The 21,629-nt window shown below is 43.1% G+C and overlaps 1 protein-coding gene across 1 annotated transcript in view; it reads right to left on the reverse strand.

Moving 5' to 3' along the window:
- GLRA3 (glycine receptor alpha 3) overlaps positions 1 to 21,629 on the reverse strand; it is a 119,845-nt gene that overhangs the window by 22,630 nt on the left and 75,586 nt on the right. The window contains exon 5 of the mRNA XM_077814515.1: positions 8,183 to 8,320. Coding sequence (XP_077670641.1) covers positions 8,183 to 8,320 — 138 coding nt within the window. The remainder of the gene's footprint in view (positions 1 to 8,182; positions 8,321 to 21,629) is intronic.

Raw genomic sequence — 21,629 nt, forward strand, 5'->3', positions numbered from 1 at the left:
CAATGGCAGGTAGCTGCCTACCTGGTCTTTGTGCCTTTGAAAAGCTCCTATTTCTGATCTGGAGTTTGTCTTTAACCAAGAATTCTTAGTGAAGAAACAGGCATGTGGTTGTTGCATCAATGGTGGTACATGTACAGCTTTGTCCAAATGACGTACAGGTGTTTGATTTCTTTTTCTATTATGTAGCCAGCCAGCAGCAATCCGTTTTTGTTTTTTTCTGTGCTGTTTTTTGTTTTTTGTTTTTTTTTGGAAGTAGGGGCACAATGAGCTGAAGTCCATGAACAGACAGTTGCTGACTGGCATTAATACTCCTTTGTCAAAAGAAGATCAGTTGCTCTTAGTTTCTTTCTTCACTGACCCACTATCAGTGTCACTATTAGGCAAATGGGTTAGCTGAGTTTACTGTGGTCAGTAAAACACTTTTTTGCTCAGAATGACATGCAGTTGTTTAAGAGTTATTCTGTTCTTGTCGTTTCTGAAATGCTGCTTAACAACATACCACCTCCTCCTCCCCTGTCAGAAAATTTCATAAGGAAAACAAAACAACTTCTGAAAAATTAATTCATCATTAAGGATTATTTAAGGTTACTCAAGTGCATACACCACCAGTGCAACCACAAAAAAGCCTGGAAACTAGTTAAGTCTTCACCTACCATTACAATTTACAACCATGATTTCATCTTTATCACACTTCATTGTCCACAACTACTCACAAAACATATGCCAGTCTCCCTTCATGGAAAACATGCAACCCGTAGCTTTGGCCTTGCAGATTTTTTTAGAAATAATTGTTTTCTGATTGCTCAGATAACAAACAGGTATAGCCTTAAAATGGATGGTTGGTGTGTGCAGGCAGATTTTAAGTTGCTTAAAAGTCGTGTTGGATGGATGGAATTGTTTTAAATGGAAACAGTTGGTAGTGAGGTTTACAATTTGGGGGCATTTTTGTTTGTAGTGTGTGATTAGGAAGTATGGTGTGTTTGATTCATTTTTTTTCAGTAGTTGGAACTTGTCTGTGGTCAGTGTTAAGTTTGCATGTTTTTATGTGACCACGAAGGGAGGACACATGTGTGCTGTAGATTGTGTATTATGGACGAGTTAATGTGAGGAAGGCAAAACCATCTCTGTAGGTTGCAAAAGTGGGTGGGAACTGAACTAGTAATTTTCTGGTTATTATGCCTGTGTTGGCATCATATGTTTTGTGGAGCAATGAATGGGAATTTTGCATATCGCTGGCAGCAGTGCCATGTGGACCCAAAGTGGAGTGAGCAGGGATGATGCTGAGTGATGGTAGCACTGTTGGAAACAGGATGAGACAGGCCATTGTTATCGTCTGTTTTTGGAATTATGTTCCTATATTTGGAAGCAGTTGCAAGTTCCCAAATGTCCTAAGTGTACTTAGAGGGGTAAATTTTCTGTTACACATGGAGCACCCAGGAGACTCGGACAAGTCTGCTTCTGCGTACCATGCTGAAACATCACCAGTTAATGTTAATATATCTCACAGGTTGTCTCCTGATTGTGTTATTTACAGCAAACCTAGGCCTTGTCTCGACTACAAAGTTAAGTCGACTTTATCTAATTTGACCTTGAGCCTCTGAATTAAGTCGATTGTGCATGGTCACACCATGCTCATTGTCTCGATGGAGTGCATCTTCACTAGCAGTGCCTGCATCAGCGCACAAAGCAGTGCATCGTGGGTAGCTATCCCAAAGTGCAACTTGCCGCAGTGTGTTTTGGGAAGTTTGTGCAATGCCTTATGGGACCAAAACATTGTCTCAGGGGAAAATGGGAACATTGCGCTGGCATCCTATGATGCACTGTGCTCAACAGAAAACAACCCAGTGGTTTTTGCACCTTGAAACTGCTGTGCATACCCCAGAAGCATGGCACCACCTTAGTTGTGCGCTCTTGCTGTGAACATTTCAAACACCTCGTGTCTTCTCCTGCAGTATTTCCAGAGCCAAAGTAGGGTCCGCTGCACAAACATAGCGATGTCCTGCAAGCAGCCCTGCTCTAAGCCTCTGAAAAAAGCAATTCACAGTTGCTGCTGGCAGTCACAGAGCAGCTCACTCTGAGCGTTGTTTCTGGTCCAATAAAACAAACACATCATTTTGCAGATATGGGATGATGAGCAGTGGCTGCAGAACTTTTGAATGCGGAAGGCCACCTTCCATGCACTTTGTACAGAACTTTCCCCCGCCCTGCAGTTCAGCAACACAAAAATGAAAGCTGCTCTGACGGTGGAGAAGCGAGTGGCAATCGCTATTCGGATGCTTGCAACGCCAGACAGTTACCGGTCAGTGGGGAATCAATTTGGAGTAGGTAAATCAACCATGGGAGCTGCTGTGCTCCAAGTGTGCAGGGCCATTAATCGACTTTTGCTACAAGGAGTAGTGAGTCTGGGAAATGTGCAGGACATAGTGGGTGGTTTGGCCATAATGGGGTTTCCTGATTGTGGTGGGGCGATAGATGTCACACATATCCTCATCTCGACACCAGGCCACCTTGCCAAAGAGTACATAAACTGAAAGGGATACTTTTCAATGGTGTTGCAGGTCCTGGTGGATCACAGGGAACATTTCACCAACATCAACGTAGGATGGACAAGAAAGGTTCATGACGTGTGAGTCTTTAAGGACTTGGGTCTGTTCAAAAAGCTGCAATCTGGGACTTTCTTTCCAGACCACAAAATGAACATTGACAACTTTGAGATGCTATAGTTACCCTGGTGGACCCAGCCTACCCCTTGCTCCCATGGCTCATGAATCCCTACACCAGCCATCTGAACAGCGATAAGGAACGGTTTAACTATAGGCTCAGCAAGTGCAGAATGGTTGAATGTGCCTTTGGTATTTTCAAAAGGTGCTGGAGGAGTTTACTAACAAGGTTGGACCTTAGTGAAGAGAACATCTCCATGGTTATAGCTGTCTGCAGTGTGCTCCATAATATATGTGGGGAAAAAGGGGGGAAATTTTCCTCAGGGGTGGGCAGGTGAGACAGATCTCATGGCAGCCATTTTTGAGCAGCCGGACACCAGGGCAATAAGAAGAGCACAGCAAGGGATTCTGTGTATCCACGAGGCTTTGAAAAGCCATTTCAATAATGAGTCACAGTAAGGCAAGCTGCTTGTCTGCACTGTGCTTTCCTAAACCTTCACCTGGCTTGTATCACTGTCCCTGTAAAGCCAACCCCCAGCCCAAGCCCACTGCCTCTACTCAGTAAAGAACAATTATTTCTTAGATCCATTTACTTTATTTAAGAAACAAAGTAAAAAGGGAGAACAGGAAAAAAAAGGTAACCTTGGGGAAAAGGGGTTATAAAGTTGGAACGAGAGAAACATTTTCATCTGTGTAACGTGACACCTCATTCCAGACCATCAGAGGGCTGGGAATGGGTGCCTTCTGTTCCTTGTACCGTCCCCCGGAGTTAAGTGAAAGGGGATAATGGACTTTTCGCCCACACCTCATGGAACACTTTGGGGAGTGTGATTCTGTGCCAAGCAATGCTGGCTGGCTGTCCACCAGAGTCTGCAGAGGGACTCGACCCTACTTCTGTTCAACCAAACGCCTCAACATGTCTGCTTAGTCCCTCATAATCTGAAGCATCTCATCCTGCGCCACACGCTCTTGCTCATTGGAAGCTTTCCTGCTCTCCATGTCCACGTCTAACTTCTTGGACAGCGAAATCCTCCATGCTCTTAGCTCTGTGTCAGCTATCCCGGAGGCGTTCGTTATCTTGGTGAACATGTCCTCCCACCTTCTCTTTCTCCTCCTTCTAATCAGTGAAAGTCTGCTTTCAGGTGTTGAAGACATGCCGAAGGACACATTTCCAGCTGTCAGTCATGGGGAAAAAATAAAGGAGCCATTTTACATGAATAAAATGTTTCCATAGCAAGGCCGTTTTCATAAAAAACCCCAACCCTTATTACACTAGGTGCAAGCCATTACAGAATCAGAACCCGTAACCGTTCACTGTGCCGTTTTGCTGCTCCAGCCCTGGTGAGTAGCCCCCCCCCCACCCCCCGGGCTCATGAGTGACCTCACTTTTAATGAAGTTTATGGAAGGCTCATGTCAGGAGCAAAGGTATCTAGTCGAACAATCGCCCTTCCCCATAGCACCACAGGAAGCTGTTTACGAATGGCAGGAGGGGGATCATTTTCACTCCCAAATTGTGGAATCTCTCATGAGGGGCCACAGTCCCCTATCAGCCACTTTAAACTACTTGGCGACCCATGCCAAGCACAGTAAAGGCACATTAGCGCCCGTGTGGTTTGGCAATCCGGAATGTGCAGAGGTGGGGTAGGTCTACGTGCCCTTTGTTTTTTTTTTCCCTTGTAAGAGTACTTTTAACAAGAACTTTCCCTGTTTCCCCTAGGCAACCCTATGTGATATCAGTCTCCTGAGGATAATAGAGGCAGAAAGGAAGTAGATGCTGCAAGCGTCTGGTTATAGACCCAGTCCTTATGCTGCTATGCTGTGTACTGGAATAATGCCAGCAGAATTAATTCAGGAGTTGCATGGGAAAGTGTCCTACCCTGGTGGAAGAAATAAGACTGCCCTGAGCAGTAACCTGCATCAAAGGATTGCATAGTATCTCCATGAAAGTTTCCTAGAAATATCCTGGGCTATCCCAGTTCACATAAACAGTCTTTTCTGGAATGGCCTCTTGTAAGCAGAGAGCCACAGTACCTCACTTTTTCTTCACAATAAACGTGCAATCCACCGAATGTGTGTCCCTGCTCAAGTTTAACTGGACTTTGATCGTAACTGTATACTCACCAGAGGTGCTTTCCCTGGCATCATGATCAGCCACTGTAATGTCCTGCGACCCACAGGGCTCCAAGGTTAAAAATATTTCATGGCTCTCGGGGAGAATGGATCCATTCTCCTTCTCCTCCTCCTCTTTCTCATTTACCATATCGTCGTCCTTGTTGTCCCTAGACTCTCACAGCTGTGAGGTGTCCACGTTGCTTGTGGGAGTGCTGGTAGGGTCACCCAAGAGAATCACATGCAGCTCATTGTAGACCCGGCATGTGTGGAGTTCAGCACCAGAACGACTGTTCACCTCCCTTGCCTTCTGCTACACTTGGCAAAGTTCTTTTATTTTCACACGGCACTGCTGGGAGTCCCTCGCGTAGCCCTTCTCCCCATTCCACTAGTGATTGTTGCATAGATGTCAGCGTTTCTTCTGCTGGATCGGGGCTCTGCCTGCACAGACTTTTCTCCCCACACAGCGATGAGATCCACCACCTCCTGTGCAGACTAGGCTGGAGCACATTTGGGGCATGTAGTCTCTATGATCAGCTGTGCTCAAGCTGGCATGTTCCCAATGTTGATAGTACAGAAAATGGGAAATCAAAAATTCTTGGGCCTTTAGCAGGGGAGGGGCTGTTTCCTGTATACCTGTCTGCAGTGCAGCAGACTTGAGAATGATCTCCAGAGTGGTCACAGATGAGCATTGTGGAGGCCAATTAAGTCGAATTACACAACACTGCATGTGCACTATCTCGCAGTCGAACCATGAAAATCAAATTATCACTACGCCTCTCACAGAAGTGGATTATAGAAGTTGACATTAGAGGCACCTTAGGTCGGCAAAAAGGACCCGTTAGTGTAGACACATACATTAATAGGTCGACTTAAGGCAGCTTCCTTCAACCTAACTTTTTAGTGTAGACCAGGCCTCAGAAAAGAGCTTCATACCTTGTGTTGAAACTACATCTATATTGAAATGATAGCTGGGCACTTTTAGCAAATGCTATCTGCAGTTGTGAAGCATCTTTTTTTGAAAAAAGAAAAGGAGTACTTGTGGCACCTTAGAGACTAACCAATTTATTTGAGCATGAGCTTTCATGAGCTACAGCTCACTTCATCGGATGCATACCGTGGAAACTGCAGCAGATATTATATACACACAGAGATCATGAAACAATACCTCCTCCCACCCCACTGTCCTGCTGGTAATAGCTTATCTAAAGTGATCATCAAGTTGGGCCATTTCCAGCACAAATCCAGGTTTTCTCACCCTCCACCCCCCTACACACAAACTCACTCTCCTGCTGGGAGGAGGTATTGTTTCATGATCTCTGTGTGTATATAATATCTGCTGCAGTTTCCACGGTATGCATCCGATGAAGTGAGCTGTAGCTCACGAAAGCTCATGCTCAAATAAATTGGTTAGTCTCTAAGGTGCCACAAGTAATCCTTTTCTTTTTGCGAATACAGACTAACACGGCTGTTACTCTGAAACCTATCTTTTTTTGAATAACCCTTTAAATCTATTCTGATGTATGCTTGGGTGAGAGGTTTCAGTTTTCAAAAATGATGATCAATTATTTCTCCTCATACTATCTTTTTGATGGAGTATCAGTGCACAGGTTCACATTACGAGTGCCCTAGATAAACAAGGAGTCCTTAAGCGCAAACTGCACATAAGCGATCACATATTAGCATAACATAATGAATGGAAATGAAAAACTCGGGTTATTGCATTCTCTTGCCAGTGACTATTATTGCCCACACAACAGTGGATAATCATGATGCCAACTTTAAAAAAGACAAAAGATGGAAGGTCTAAAACAGCCTCCCCCATCCTCCTCAAAAAAACCTTCCAGTCTCATGGAATTAACCCCATGATGAAGACTGGAAAACAAACTAAAGCCTCCAGGCTAGACTGTGAGCTGGACCTCCTGAGAGGCGTATCCTGAAGGCACAGGCTGGGGGCAGTAGACACAAAGGTGACCTTAAGTTATCTTTGTGCTGCCCGGGTTCTGCCTGTGCTGGGGAATAGTGTGCCTCCTGATATAATGCAGTCTCCCCACAGTTGCCTAGGGGCTGCTCCTCCGTCTAGAATGGATAGGTACTGACTTCCTCTCTACCCGGGAGGTGGGGGTGTGCTCCACCTCCCACCGCCCAGGCCTGCCCCCACTCCACCCCTTCCTCCAAGGAACCGTTAAATAACAGTCAACATATTTAGGTGCCCGAAATATTATCCCTAATTTTGTGCCATACTTCTCAGAAGTCTATCATTTGAAGGGACATGATTCATGTCCCAAAATTAACTATCTCCCACACAAATTGGGTGTTCTCTCACATTAATTGTTCAAAATTATTTCCATCACAAATAAAGAAGAGGGAAGCAAAGGTGTTAGGGCTCCCCCCGACACACACACATACACACATACTAAAGGAATTGAATCCCACAATAGTTTGTTTCCTGCATGAATAATTTTTTCGTGGACCTCAAAGACTCGAAGTCTTTGTCAGCCATTGAATCCCACATTTGGGCCTCGGCAGGTTATGCTTTCTTCCAGTTTCCCCATTAATAATAACAAGGTCAATAATACTTTATTTACTAAAAGCATAGTGGTATTGTCTATAGGAGTACAGTCGAGGGACGCAAGCTGGAACTTGTGAAGGTGAGGAATAAAGTCTGCTGACAGCATATTTCCTACTTGTTAAAATAAAAAATAAATGGTAACACATGGCAATTTCCTGCAATGTACTGGACAAACCTTACTGAATAAAGAGTAATGATTGGGAGCACCAGAGGGTGGTTGGTTTTTGTTTTTTTTTTTAAACAAAATTAAAAAAATCGTGAGGGTGGAATCCTGGGGGGTTTAGCTTTTGCTCTGTGTATTTGTGGATTGAGAATTGGACAGTCACATTTTTATACAATGACAAATAATAAATAAGAATGATGATTATACTTTTATTATTGAAAAAGCAATGCCTAGTATTTCCTATATACAGATTTAACCACTGGGACACATCTTTCAAATAATTCTGGAGGTGATGCAGTATAAGGCCCCAATGCTGCCAAGGACTCTATGCAGGAAGACTCCTGTGCCCATGTGAAGCCCCACTGAAGTTAATGCAGCTCCACACAGGTGCAAGGTTCTGCCCTTTTGCAGAACAATGAAGCCTGGCTGACCCGTCTCTGCATAACTGATGTATTTCAGATGTCCGTCTTTCCTACATAAACTTTTATAAGAACATTTAGAAATCTTTTCAACCATGAGGCAACCGTTTTGTTTCATTATGTTAATACTTTAAGGGCATGGTATTCTGTGTGTATTGTAGTGTTATAAGCTTCAGATGAGTTAAATTATGCATTTAAAACACCAGAAAATAGCAGCAGCTGTCTTTCCAGTTGTATTGGACTCAGAAACTCTCCTACCTGTATTGTAATGTTTGGTGCAATAACATAAATCTTTCTCTTCTTTCAACAGAAACTGTGGTAGTGTGAGCCCTTCTGCTACCTGTACAGCTCCCTTTTCTTGCCATTCAAAAATTAGATCGTTCATTGTATATCCAACTAGAAAAACAAACAGAACAACAACCCATAAATCTACTGCAAAGTTTTTAAAATACGTGTGATGCACCAAATACCAGTATCCTACACAAATTATATGAGACGAGAAAAATAGTAGGTTCCATTATATCGGTCAGCCAAAGGGGATCAGCACTCATCTCAATCAAGCCGATCTAGGCTGACAGTTATTTATGTGGATCCTCCTGAAAACATATGGTCAAATAGTTGGAGAGGGAGATTTTCAAAAGTGCCTAAGGAAGTTGGATGCCTAACTCCCTTGGGTGCTTTTGAAAACCTCACCCTCTCTTTACTATGGAGAGTACAGGCCCATTGATTTAAATCTTGCGAAGTGGTAGTGTAATTTTGAAATAGTGCCTTATATGCTCTTTTATTTTTCCTGGATCTAAATCGCTCGGAAACAATTTAGGCCACAATCAGGTGGAGGTATACAGGTGGAATCCAGCAGGTCTCTTTGCAGGACTAAGGCTAGAGTTGGTTTGAAAAGACATTTTTGTTTTGAAGCAGGTGCAAGACCAGAAGAAAAACTATTGAGATTAGCTACCAAATCACTATCAGACTGTGATAATGTTCCTACATGCCTGCCTCCCTATCCCCACAGCTGTATGCTAAAAAAACAAACAAAAAAAGCCCCGTGTGTATCATAATTGTAGCTTTAGGAAGGTTCCTGTATAATTCAGTCCAAGTAGCTGTTCACACAGAATCAGTGGTATAACAATCCGTGTCATGGCCAGACAGTGGAAATATTAACCCAGGGCCAGATTCTGGCTGATTGGTCAGCAGGTGGCTAAGTTGAGGGAGAGCACAAAGAGCTACACATATTAACCACGCCTAGTAGCAGTCTGGAGTCTCATGGGAGTAAACAGCCCCTACTCTCCCTGTGCACTGCAGGTGTTAACTTTCTGAAGGTAAGTGGGGAGGTGCAAAATATGCGTGGGGGCATGTTCCTGTCATTTCTCCCTCCCCTCACCCCCTTGTTCCAGAACTGGCTGGAGGTGAATCTAGGAGCATGTGGTACCCTCTGTGAGGGCAGTGGAGTTACTGCTCCAGCATGCCCCAGGAGCTGCTAGAAGGAATACTAGTAGAATTCCTGCTGGGATTTCCAACCAGAGAACTGAACCCTCCAAATCTCCCCCCCCCCCCCAATGCTGAATTGTTCTCTAAATTTCCTTCTAAGGAGCTGATGGAGTTCTCATGATTTTGAACTCTGCATGCTAACTCCCTCCTTCCCACCCAAAATCAAGTGTTTGAGAGTAGCCTTTCCCAAAACCTAACAGCCTTGAACAATAGGAAAATGGAAATTTGAACACAGATCCAAATTTCACAAGTGGATCCTTTCATTATGATGGACTGAACCACCAGGGACTTTAGGTGTTCAAACTCCATTCTGGCATCTGAATTATGTGGCTTCAACCCATTTCTACTTTTAAAAGTTTCTTAGCCTTTTTAGTATGTTGACTTAATCAGATGCAAGAAAGACAACAGGCTATTCACATCAACCACAGAGAATTGGAAAGGTCTTTTAATCTTACAATATATGTTCAAAATTTTCTTCTAGGTAACCCTTCTCTCCCAAACATTGAAATCTTCTGAGTCTCAGTCAAGGAAATTTTTTTAATTACTTCCTGATGTGTGAGAAAATCCATGGGCTTTGTCCCCTTCACCATTCAGTGACCTAATTACTGCTTGTCTAAGTGTGTATTTCTAAACATTGCTCAGTTATAATGTAAGTCTGAGTTAGCAGCTGAAAGGAATGTCTGAGACAAACCACTTATTGTGTACTCTAACCATACAGTGTTCATACGTTACACTAGTTAAATCCTTTTAACACAGTTTGCCATAATTCTCAACACTTCCGTGCCTCTACCTGTTCCTCGTGTTTCCCTTGGGCAGCATTGTATACAAATGCTCCACAAACACTCCGTGTCACAATTATTTGATTAATTTTTATCTTTGAGGGGTTCAAGGAGTGTGTTAAAGGAGAGACCACAACATTTTATTTGAAGTCGACACATTACCTACCCATAGTTAAGATTAGACCTCGTGTCATAGAGTTCATTTTATTTCTACATTACATTTGTGATTAAACTCTTATTTTTCTGTCTTGTTTTACCACACATGACATTCTGTAACATAACCAGCTTTAAAATCCACCACTGATGGCTCAAAACTATGAAACCTCAAAACTATAGCTCCTATAAAACTTTGCATGAATTCAGACAAAAAGCATCTCTGTGTATAAACAGATTATCATTTGAATTATGTACATTACAGCTAGGAGAAATATCCCCAGAGTAGGTCATTGAACTGACAAGAAACAACTGCTGTGTCAAAATGTATTTCACTAAATCAAATTCATTCATTTATAATGCATGTTTTAAATTAATATCTACCTTGGCCACCTATTTTTATATTATACAGTATGTTTAAAATATTAACAATTTATGCTAAGTGTTGATATATTTTTTACTATAGTTTTTCTGTTTAAATATACAAATAATATAGCTTTGGCTTTTTCCAATTTTACAAATATAGTTTTATAGCTCTAAATTATATTTATAAGATAAATTATATATCGAAGTGCAAAAGGCCAAATGCAGAGGCGAGTCTAAATTCATGTAAAGGAATCTAAAATGATGGAATATACACAGTCTTCCCACCTCTTATCTAGACTAGATCCCTTACTAATATGTAACTTATACCCTTTTTATTCATTGCCTCTAAATTTGGTCCTCTGAGTTAAGGTTAAAATGGTGTAACTCTTATGTCATGGGGTGATAGGAAGGTACAAGTTATACCATCTCTGACTCTTAGATTAATTTATACTTGGTTTTGAATTTTGGCCAGTGAGCAGGGTACACTTTAGCAGATGCCCTTGTGTTGTTGACAGCATATTTCCTACTTGTTAAAATCAAAAATAAATTGTGACAGATATAGCAATTTCCTGCAATATACTGGAAAACCTTACCGAATTAAGTTTAAGTATCTTACAAGTTCACTATCTTAAAATGCAAATGTATCCCCCTGGTTATTCAAGATCTCAGCCTTTTGAAATTTTGCCATCAGGAGGGGATTTTTGTCTGCTGCTCACTTGTTATGTGAGGACAAGATCAGAGGCCCTAACTGTATAAAGGAGTGACTCAGAGAATCATGGGTGTGACTATTCTGAGCTAATAGCTTTTAACTTGTGACCACAGAAAAACCCCTTGGTTGGGTTTGAAGAACTGACTCCTACCAGAGTCCTTGTTGCAATTGGAATGATCTCTGGTATGCTTATTAACATGCATGTAAGTTTTTACTGTTTTTAATATGTTTTCTCTGTAACACTTTCACCTTAAGAGTGAATGTGCTTGCTTAGGAAAAGCTGGTAACTTATAACTGTGAGCAATTATGTTGCTTATAGCCTCTGAGGAGAAAAGCAAAGCAGGTTGCTCAGGCAGTCTGACTTGCTGGGGAATTTACAGTGCAGCCTGAACTCTGCAGTCTGAACATACGCTGGTCAGAAGGGAGAGAGACCTGTATCTCCATTCAAGAGAGGTGATGACTGGGTAGCCAGAAGAGGTGATGACTGCGGAGCCAGAAGCCTTAGAAAGGGTACCCTTGGTAAACCATAGAGGGGGAATACAGGTGCAGGTGTCCTGAACTGTGACATAAATAAATTGAACTTTTCAGTTTTGTTTTGTTTTCTTTTATTTACTTCAGAAATTCCATTTGCTAAGTAGTTATTTCTAGTTCAGTATAGCTCTGAACCTGAAAGAAAGGGGAGGCAGGAATAGTGACAGGAGGATCTGGTGTTATTTGTGGAGATGAAGCAGACAATATGCAGTCCATTTGTAAGAGTAAATCAATTGTGCAAGAAAAAATCCAAACTCCAGAAAGAGGATTGTCCAGCAGCATTTTGAACATTAGGGAGCTAAAAATACCTAAATGCCTTTTGTCTCAGAATTCCTTCCAGAAGGAATAGTAACGTAAGGGGTAGCTGAGTTTCCATGATACCACTACAACAAAAATATTCTTGAGCCTTGTTGCATTTTGTGAAGAGTTGCTGAAATGACAAAGGAAATAGAGCACAATGATGGTGACTAGGCTGTGTGTACTGGACGTGGAGGATAATATTCTTTTTAATTTGGGATATACCTATATCATAGACCTAGTAGTTGCCATTAAAATGTCAGAAATTGTAGTGTAATAGCACTCAGTTTAAGAACTCCTATGCCATAGTATTGGGTGTGGTGTATGAAATAAAACCCGATGTGTAGATAGAAACAACTGTAGTTACTATGTGAGATCTATTTTACAAACATAGTCCCTAATTCTGTAAACATTTATGTATCTGAGTAACTTGAAGGACCTGAGTAGATATCACTGGGTTGAGTTCAATGAGACTAGTCACATAATTAATGTGACTCATGTGCATGTATTTTCAGGATTGGAGCCAATGTTTGTAATAATAATAATTAATAATTAATAATTATAATTTTAAAAAAATAGAAATTCCAGTAGATGTGGCAACAGAGCAGGACTCCCTATAATGCACTTTGTATGCTCATTTCAATAAAGACATATTTTAAAAGTACACAGAACTACTTGCTATGCAGGAGTAATGTACCGTCTATGAATAGGAGTTATTTAAGCTAAGGGCCCATATTGGCACAAGAAGAAATGGGTTTAAACTGGCCATCAACAACTTTGGACTTGAAATTAGACGAAGGTTTCTAACCATCAAAAGAGTGAAGTTCTGGAATAGCCTTCCAAGGGGAGCAGTCTGGGCAAAAAAACCTAACTTGTTTCAAGACTGAGCTTGATAAGTTTGTGGAGGGGAGGGTAGGGGAGGTTGCCTACGGTGGCATATGGCCAGTGATGAGCTGCCAAAATCTTAACAACATCTCCTCACCCCACAAGGGGATCGTTGCCCACCCCCGTCCCCCGGGACTCCTGCCCCATCCAACTCCTCTGCGTTCCTTGGTGCCCGCCCCAGGACCCCTGCCCCATCCACCCCCCTTCCCTGTCCCCTGACTTCCCCCAGAACCGGGCAGGAGGGTCTTGTGGGCCACCGTACTGGGTGCCCACCCCACCCCTAAGAGCCAGAGGCACCTGCCGGGGGGCGAGGTGGGGAGTCCCAGTGGTGCTTACCTGGGGCAGCTCCCAGGAAGCATCCGGCAGGTCCCTCTGGCTCCTAGGGGCGGGGGAGTGTAGCTGGGGGGAACAGGGGGAAAGGCCACTCCCCCACTGATCACATCAAAAGTGGCGCCTTAGGCACCGACTTCCTGGGTGCTCCGGGGCTGGAGCACCCATGGGGAAAATTTGGTGGATGCAGAGCACTCACAGGCAGCTCCCCACGCCCGGCCCCCGCTCTGCCTCCTCCCCTGAATCCACTGCCCTGCTCTGCTTCTCCGCACTGGCCCCTGCCGGCTTCCCGCGAATCAGCTGTTCAGCAGGAAGCCGGGGAGAGCTGAGAAACAGGCCGTGGCTTCCCACTCAGGCCCAGGGTGGCGGAGGTGAGCTGGGGTGGGGAGCGGTTCCCCTGTGCGTGTGCCCCCCCCCCGGGTTACTGCTGCGGTGCGGGTGGCCCTCCTCGCCCCCCCCCCCCCCGCCTGAGCTCACCTCCGCTCTGCCTCCCTAGGCCTGAGCGGGAAGCCGTCGCTTGCTTCTCAGCCCACCTCGGCTTCCAACGTGAACAGCTGATTCGTGAGAAGCCGGGGGTGGGGGGGTGGGGCGGAGAAGCAGAGCGGGGCGGCGCATTCAGGGGAGGAGGCAGAGCAGAGGTGCGGTGAGCTGGGGCTGGGGGTGGGCCGGGGAGCTGCCGGTGGGTGCTCTGCAAGCATCAAATTTTCGCCTTGGGTGCTCCAGGGCTGGAGCACCTGTGGAGTCGGCACCTAAGGCGCCACTTTTGGCCGGTTAAATTTAGAAGCCCTTTTAGAATCGGTTGTCCCTTGCGGAACCGGCTCCAGCTCACCACTGCATATGGCCCATCTGCTACTACTATTAGCAATTTTTTTTTTTTTAGAATCTAAAGTGGCGTCTTTTGTTTTTCTTCAAAACAAAGAGGAATCCCAGTGCTAATGAGGGGGCAAAAGATCTGTCATGAGTGAGCAATTGAGGAAATAGTGACAAACTAGGAGGACTTGAAGTGTATATTTTCAGGTCTGGATCTTCTGAGAGGTCACCTAGGAAGAAGTCCTATGCAGCAGTCACAGCTGACCAGGCTTGAGCTTCTGGGTAATATGTGTGGGGAAAGTGGACATGTCTATAGGTAGTTCCCAGAGGCATGGCACAATAGGGGAAGAGATCATTCCCAGTCTCACAAGTATCTTTCCTGACGCCAACCATTGGAGGATTCCAAGCAGCCCTGCAAAGATTAATGAAGGCCCCATTTGAAATGGCAGGGCCTTTCTGCTTTTGGGGGAAGGACTTACCTTGTTCTTTACTGATACAGGACTGGGAAGAAATGAGAGAGTGGGAACCATTAAGAGTCAGGATGACACAGATGGGGACATGAGTACTGGTAATGTGGGCAGGCAGTCAGAGACGGGGAGGGGAAAAGAGAAACTGGGGAAGGAACATCCCCAGGCATAATTGTTTTTTTTAGGAATCCCAGTCTCCTGGGAGGAACTGGCAGCCTACATGTATGGCAGACTCTATAGTTGGGAAGCCGATTTTGATGTGCTCAACTTCAGAAAAGGGAGAGTTTTTCTTGAAATCAGACAGGGAATGAGGGGATCCAAGGAGAGTGAAGGTGGTTGCCACTACCTGAATCACACAGCGTTATCTGTTTCAACAGATAATCGTTTTTCTGTATTAGGTGCTGTTGCGGACAAGGAAGAGCAGAGAGAGATGTAACAAGTGCATTTATTTGGGGAAAAGAATGCAAGGGTTATAGAGTTTGATTAACCTGAGAAGGAACTGTCAGGGAATCTGGGGACTCAGGAGGCCCTCTCGTTGAGAATAATGAGCCAGTTAACAAGAAGGTGACCTTTTTGATTCATAGGGCCTGATACTTATGATGGTGCAGGGTTACTGTTTTATACTTAAGCATTATCAGAACTTTGGCTGGGAAGGGTATTATTACTGGTTTCTGTTATTTTGGAGTGAGGTATCATTGTATTACCATCTATGTTACCATCAGAGTCAGAAGCTGAGGAAAGGGTTTGTTTGTTTGTTTGTTTTTCTTCCAAAAAAAGGGGATCTTCAGCTATCAGGAATCGGAGGCCTATTCCTCTTTTGAACATGGATTATAAAATTTTGACTTCCATTCAACCCAAGAGGATAGGGGAAAATAGCAGGGAAATTATTGCAATCTAATGCAGTTGAAAGTCATACAATGGCAGATCTTGTGTAAATTGTGGAAAATATTTGAAAATGGGTGAACGTGGTGATTGTGAGAAAGATAGGGTTATGTTTTGGCCTCGGATCAGACCAAAGCTTTTGATCAAGTGAAACTGTCTTACTTATGATTGGTCCTGTCTCAGTCTGGTATACCCTCACAGTTTCTTAACTGGCTACAGATTTTGTACAGATTTCATGCACTATGTATTCCTTTAGTAAATGGGCGAAGGAGAGAGGCTATACAGATACATACTGGGGTAAGGCAAGATTGTTCTTTGAGTGCATGGTTATATATATATTGATCTTTTATTGTGGGTAGTCTGTGATATCAGGGGTTTCAGGTCTTAAATGCATGGATTAAGGGGGAGATGACTTTCACTCTATCAATGACTATTTTCACCCATGGATGATGCCACAGTGGTTGCAGGCAGTACAAAAGATAGGGACTTTTTTGACATTGTAAACATTTAGCAGCTGCAACTGGAGTAGGGCTTGGGGGGATATTTTGGGGGGAAGACGACTCCAAGTGGGCTCTTTCCATGTTCTTTGTTTAACACGCTTGGTGGCGGCAGCATAGGGTTCAAGGACAAGGCAAAGTTTGTACCTTGAGGAAGTTTTTAACCTAAGCTGGTAAGAATAAGCTTAGGGGGTCTTTCATGCAGGTCCCACATCTGTATCCTAGAGTTCAGAGTGGGGAAGGAAGCTTGACAAGGATACACAGTGGCAGATATTTCATGGTATTTGGTATGCCAGAGGTAACTTTCAAGGAAAACACAGAGAGAGGCTGCTGCCAGGAAGCCTGCTCTGCATCAGAGAAGACAATGGAACACATTTTATTATTCTGCTCCTTTATCATCCACAGCTGGGAGCTGATGTTCTCAAAGCTGCAAGTCCCACTGTTGTGCAGCCAGACTTATGAACAACTGGCTCTTGGACATTTTCACACACCATAGGATTCGGCATCTTCCTCGATAAGGAAGGTCAGACATTTGCAGCATATTTTCTTTGAGAAGCTGGCAGTTGTTAGTTAATGCAATGGTTTTCTACTCTGTGTCAAAGCTGCTGTTCAGCCTGATTTTAGGCACAGAACGGCTTACCTCAACCTCTAGCCCACACTATCTGTGCACTCAGTCAATTGCTGGCAATGGCAGAGGAAAAAAAATACAAATGAGTTTGGTGGAGTGGTGGTCGGCATGGGGGTGGTGCTAGGATACCAAATTAACCTTCTACTTTTGAGGAAAAAGAGTCAAGGCTGGGTGGGTTTGGCTGATTTCTTTTTGTATCCATGATTTGTCCTCATTGTGACTGTAATTTTGGAGTTTTGTTTTGAAGTTTTTATTTACACACACACACACAGTGAAACCCTGACCCCAGGATAGCCAACAGCACAGTGGCTAGGACACTGCTGGCCTGGGAAGTGGGGAGCAGACGCCCATGTTCAAATCATCATCTGAATTATGTAGTGCCCTGGTGAATGCACTAACCACTGGGCTATTGGCTATTCTGGGGTGGTCTCATATTTATCCCAAGGCAGAAAAGGAAAATTTATGAAATCTCAAGAACGTGTGAGGGATGAGAAAACTAAGTTTTACCCAGCTCTAGAAGGGACCTTGAGAAGTTCCCGAAGATACACAAACATGCAGATAGGGTAGTTGATACAACCTAGGCATCTGAGCCTGAGCATCTGAAAGGAAATTAATACCCAAAAATGGTGGCACTTCAGTGAGCCACTTGTTCTGCACTACTCTTCAGACTCAGTGTCCTGTCTGCCAGCAAAGTTTCTCCAGGAGCCATGCTATTCTATTTGTTTTGCCTTCTCCAAAAATGGTAAAGTTGCATAGGCATTATTGCTTGTCTCACCAGCATTATCTCTCATATTGATATCTGGCCAAAAATACATGGGCTCTCCATCCTCCCTTCCACGTACTTTTTTAAAAATGGCAACTGATACAGGGATGAATTTTGAGTTTAACTTACTTCTCCCAGGGAAATCCCCTCCCTCCACCCTTTACTTATTACATGTCCTAGTTCTTTTGTAGCTTCTTGGACACAATCTTATTTCTGATTGGGTGGACAAGTTGAACAACTGTCTTCTGGAGAGCATACCATTGGTATGGGTTATCTGCAGAGGACAGTAAGAGCCGGATCCAAATCCCACTCAAATCAATAGGAGTCTTTCCATAGACTTCAGTGGGCTTTAGAACAGTGCCTAAGTACCTGTTTCCTCATTCTTTATGGAGACTAAGCATGCTACTTCCATTGCTATCTCCATTCTTTCATTCCAGCTTTGCAGGACACAGATCTGCAAACTACACATGTACCTGCTTCTCCGGTACTGCAGCATGACATTCTGCCACTGTGTCAACAGGATATCTTCACTTCCTTTTTTAGTGTGACAATTTGACAAAGATCATATTTATTATTGGTCTTAAGAAACACCAGGAGTGCAAGGGCTGGGAGTGTGGCGTTACAGACGGGGGGGGTCAGCTTTCATTTTGAACCAAACACTCAAAATAATACCATTTTATTGTTCTTCCCTTCCATTCAGTTTGATAACTACATTGCATAGACTTTGAGTAATTACCAATACTTTTTAATAGAAATAAATTCATCCTCCTGGAGGGTATATAATGTTGCTTGCATTAAAAAGATCAACATAGAAAAGTGCGAATTATGCCTTTTTGTTCTTTCAAAGGCAAAATTCTCCTCTGAGTCATGTTGTAGGTTTTTTGTTTGTTTTGTTTTTTGGGGTGTTTGGGTTTGTTGTTATTTTTACCACAGTCTGAATGTCTGTTGACTGTACTGCCTTTTATCCACTTGCAGACATCCCGGGGATATCAATGGGAGTTCTTCATGAACTTTATATAGCTCTCCACACTAAGGAGAATTTTGCCCTTAATTTGGGTATTTTGAATGGGACACCTTTGACTTTTTAAATCACAGACTGAAGCACTTGTAGCTATTTGAGGCACTTTCATTTATTCGGGTTCAGAATTAGTAAAGCATTTGCTAGCCACGGCATCATCCATGAAGCGAGACTTTAAAAGATTTACTATGAAAAGGTTTTAAATGTTTTTTCAAGAAAAAGACTTAGGAAAACTTTACTTGTACAGGCTAAAGCAGTGTGTTCAGTCAGTTAAAAAACAGAGGGGGGAAAAAAAGACCGTGGGGAAAACTTATTTATGATAAACCTATAAGAAAAGAACCGACTTGTTAAATTAAGCACTTATATTACAACAATTAAGCTAGCAGCGCGCTGTGCTTGCTTAAATATTTAAAATGTTACTTTACCCTCACACACAAATAAGTCTGCTTTCCCCTCAGTCATGCATGCAGCTCAGACACATTGTTAGATATTTGTAGGGTGTTAACACTTACTAAACTTCCTCTGACTGTAGCCTGACCAGATATTCTTTATGTAGCTTGCTGGAAATGATTCCCAGAAGGCTTTAAGTGACTCTCCATTGTGGAAGTATTTGTAACTCTTAGAATAAAAGTAGTTGCTACTCTTTAACTTTTGTGATTACGACACAGGAGAGGTAAGAAACTGAAATGCTATTAAAGTATTTCTGATGCAGTAATTGGGAAAATATGAAATTCATTTTAGCTTTTAATCAGTAAAAGTTATTATATAGAGTAATCCCATTTGGAAGCATATGTTATGGTGAAGAGAGACAAGTATGATATTGTTGCCCCTTTGGCCCGAGGGGCTAGCCAATATTCACGGCCTTACAGGGTAGGAGAAGAAAATGTTAATATGAATCAAAGAATGTACACAATGTCCTGTTTCCCCAAGCACAGTAGAAACAAACAGCCAGCAGTTTCCTTGCTCCAAAATCCTCCTGTGCCCCTCCAAAGAGCTCTGTGCCCAAGAAGCTCCATATCTCAGCCTCCTCTCAAAGTTTCTTCTCCTCTTAACACCCGTAGCCTGAAAACCTACTCCTAGTCCCTGCATTTTTAGTCAGGGAAATCCCTATCATGGCTATCAGCAGTGAGGCCACAGCTTCCACTATTTCCCCCTATATGACCTGCGTCTTCGTGACCTGGGTTCCAATGTAGAAGCAACGGAGCAGTGAAGAGGGGAAATAGCACATGCTTTTATCTTTACAAAGAGCATAGAAACTGTTCTGTGTCAGAGGTGCTGCCCCCTGGAAATATTTTGCTTGCTACAGCACACAAGTGGGGATTGCTCCCTCTGTGCTTTTTAATGCAAATCCCCAAAAGTGATTGGAAAGGTGAGTGTCTGGTTTTTCTTCCCCTGCAGCACCAGTCGAAGAAACTAGCCAGCTTCAGAGAGGGGAACAAAATGCTACAACTCAGTGGATGGTGCAATATGTGATCTGCCTTTATGCTCTCTGAGCACAGGCCTTCCCAAGTGACCTCTCGGATAGCATGGCTCTACATCGTTTCCTGCTTAGTGCTGTGGTTAAATGCTACAATCTAGTCCTAAAATATCAGCATTCTGATAGGAAACCAAAATATAAAAGGAAAGAGTGGGCCATAAATTCCTCTTGGGGACAACGTACAAATAAAGGGCCGGTCCCTGGCCAGCATAAATCAGCATAGCTTTATAAACCTTAATGGAGCTAAGCTAACTTACCCCAGCTAGATCTGGCTGGTAATTTATTTTTAGTTAATTAGTGTAATTTTAGGCAGTTTAAACCTGATTGTCCCCCATGAAGGCTACTCCCAGATAGTGGAAAGGCAACTCCAAAGTTCATCTCAGAGTTTACTACACATCCTTCCACAGGGTGGTTGGGAGATGACCCCATGGAGGATAAGCAAATGCTTATTTCTCCATAAACTGCAGCTCCTTGGAGACCTGTGACTCCGAACTGCCAATGATCTTTTCCATTATGCTATCCCCTTTTCTGCAACAGGAAGCTCCTCCGCTGGTTGCTTTCCTTGTAACATCCCCCGTAATAGGCTTCCCACCCACAGAAGAAGAACCTAAGTAAATTAATCTGGAGTGGTTGAGTATGAATTCATTTGGAAGAGATTTCACCAGATATATTTTACTGGAGCAAGATGTGATTTTTCCCATCTCCTAATATTGGGCTCTCCATTGTAAAAATCCACTCCTTTCCTTTTCATTAACAAACACACAACTGGTCTCAAACACCCACAGATCTCTAGTGTTTCCATACAGAAGAGTTCTGTTTGGCTAGACATTTGCCTTCCAGTTCTCCTAGTCACAATGACTTATCTGAGTTCTGCTCTCATTATTTTTTATGATTACTATTTATGGCTCATGTTCAAGAGTAACCTTGGTTTGATGACTGAATCCAAACAATCCTCTAGGCAGCCAGTTGAGGTAAGAAATACCATCATTTTGACCATGGTGATTTTTAAAATTTTCCTGCAAGGCAACCCAAAAATGTGCTTGCAGAAAAGAGGAAAGAATGAGAATCTGCCTGTAGATTATAATTCTAAAGATATGGCAGATGTTTGAACTTTGACCTGAGACCCAGTGTAGAATCAGTGGAGCAGGCCAAGGATTTTACGTGTTGATACGTCAGGGTTCAGCCTAAGAAATAAAGTGTTAAATATGTAATTCTTTCTTTAATTCTATTATATATTCATTTCTTTTTTTAAATGAAATAATCAAACATGCAGCTCCCTAAGGGCTAAATAAATGGACCAATACCACAAAAAATCCATATCAAGAGAAACATTTCTTGAAAAATCTTACTGACGACAATCTTGTGCCATCACTACTATGTTCTTCTTTTAGGGATGGGAGATGGTTTGAGATCACAAGGTTAGTCTACAGGTCCCATGGAGCCTGACTAGCTACAGGAAAATTAATCACCAAGCCTGTGGATCCCTGTGAATACCTGCTCCTTCGCATTGCCCTCTAAGCCATTCTGATAAAATGTCTCCCTCTGGAGCTGTGCCACCATGGTCTCCTGCTTTGCTTATGTCCTCCCCTACCTTAAGAGGGCAGAGAGTATAGTTTCCAGCAGAA

Source organism: Eretmochelys imbricata, chromosome 4 (assembly GCF_965152235.1).
Source record: "Eretmochelys imbricata isolate rEreImb1 chromosome 4, rEreImb1.hap1, whole genome shotgun sequence".
NCBI classification, from domain to species: Eukaryota; Metazoa; Chordata; order Testudines; family Cheloniidae; genus Eretmochelys; species Eretmochelys imbricata.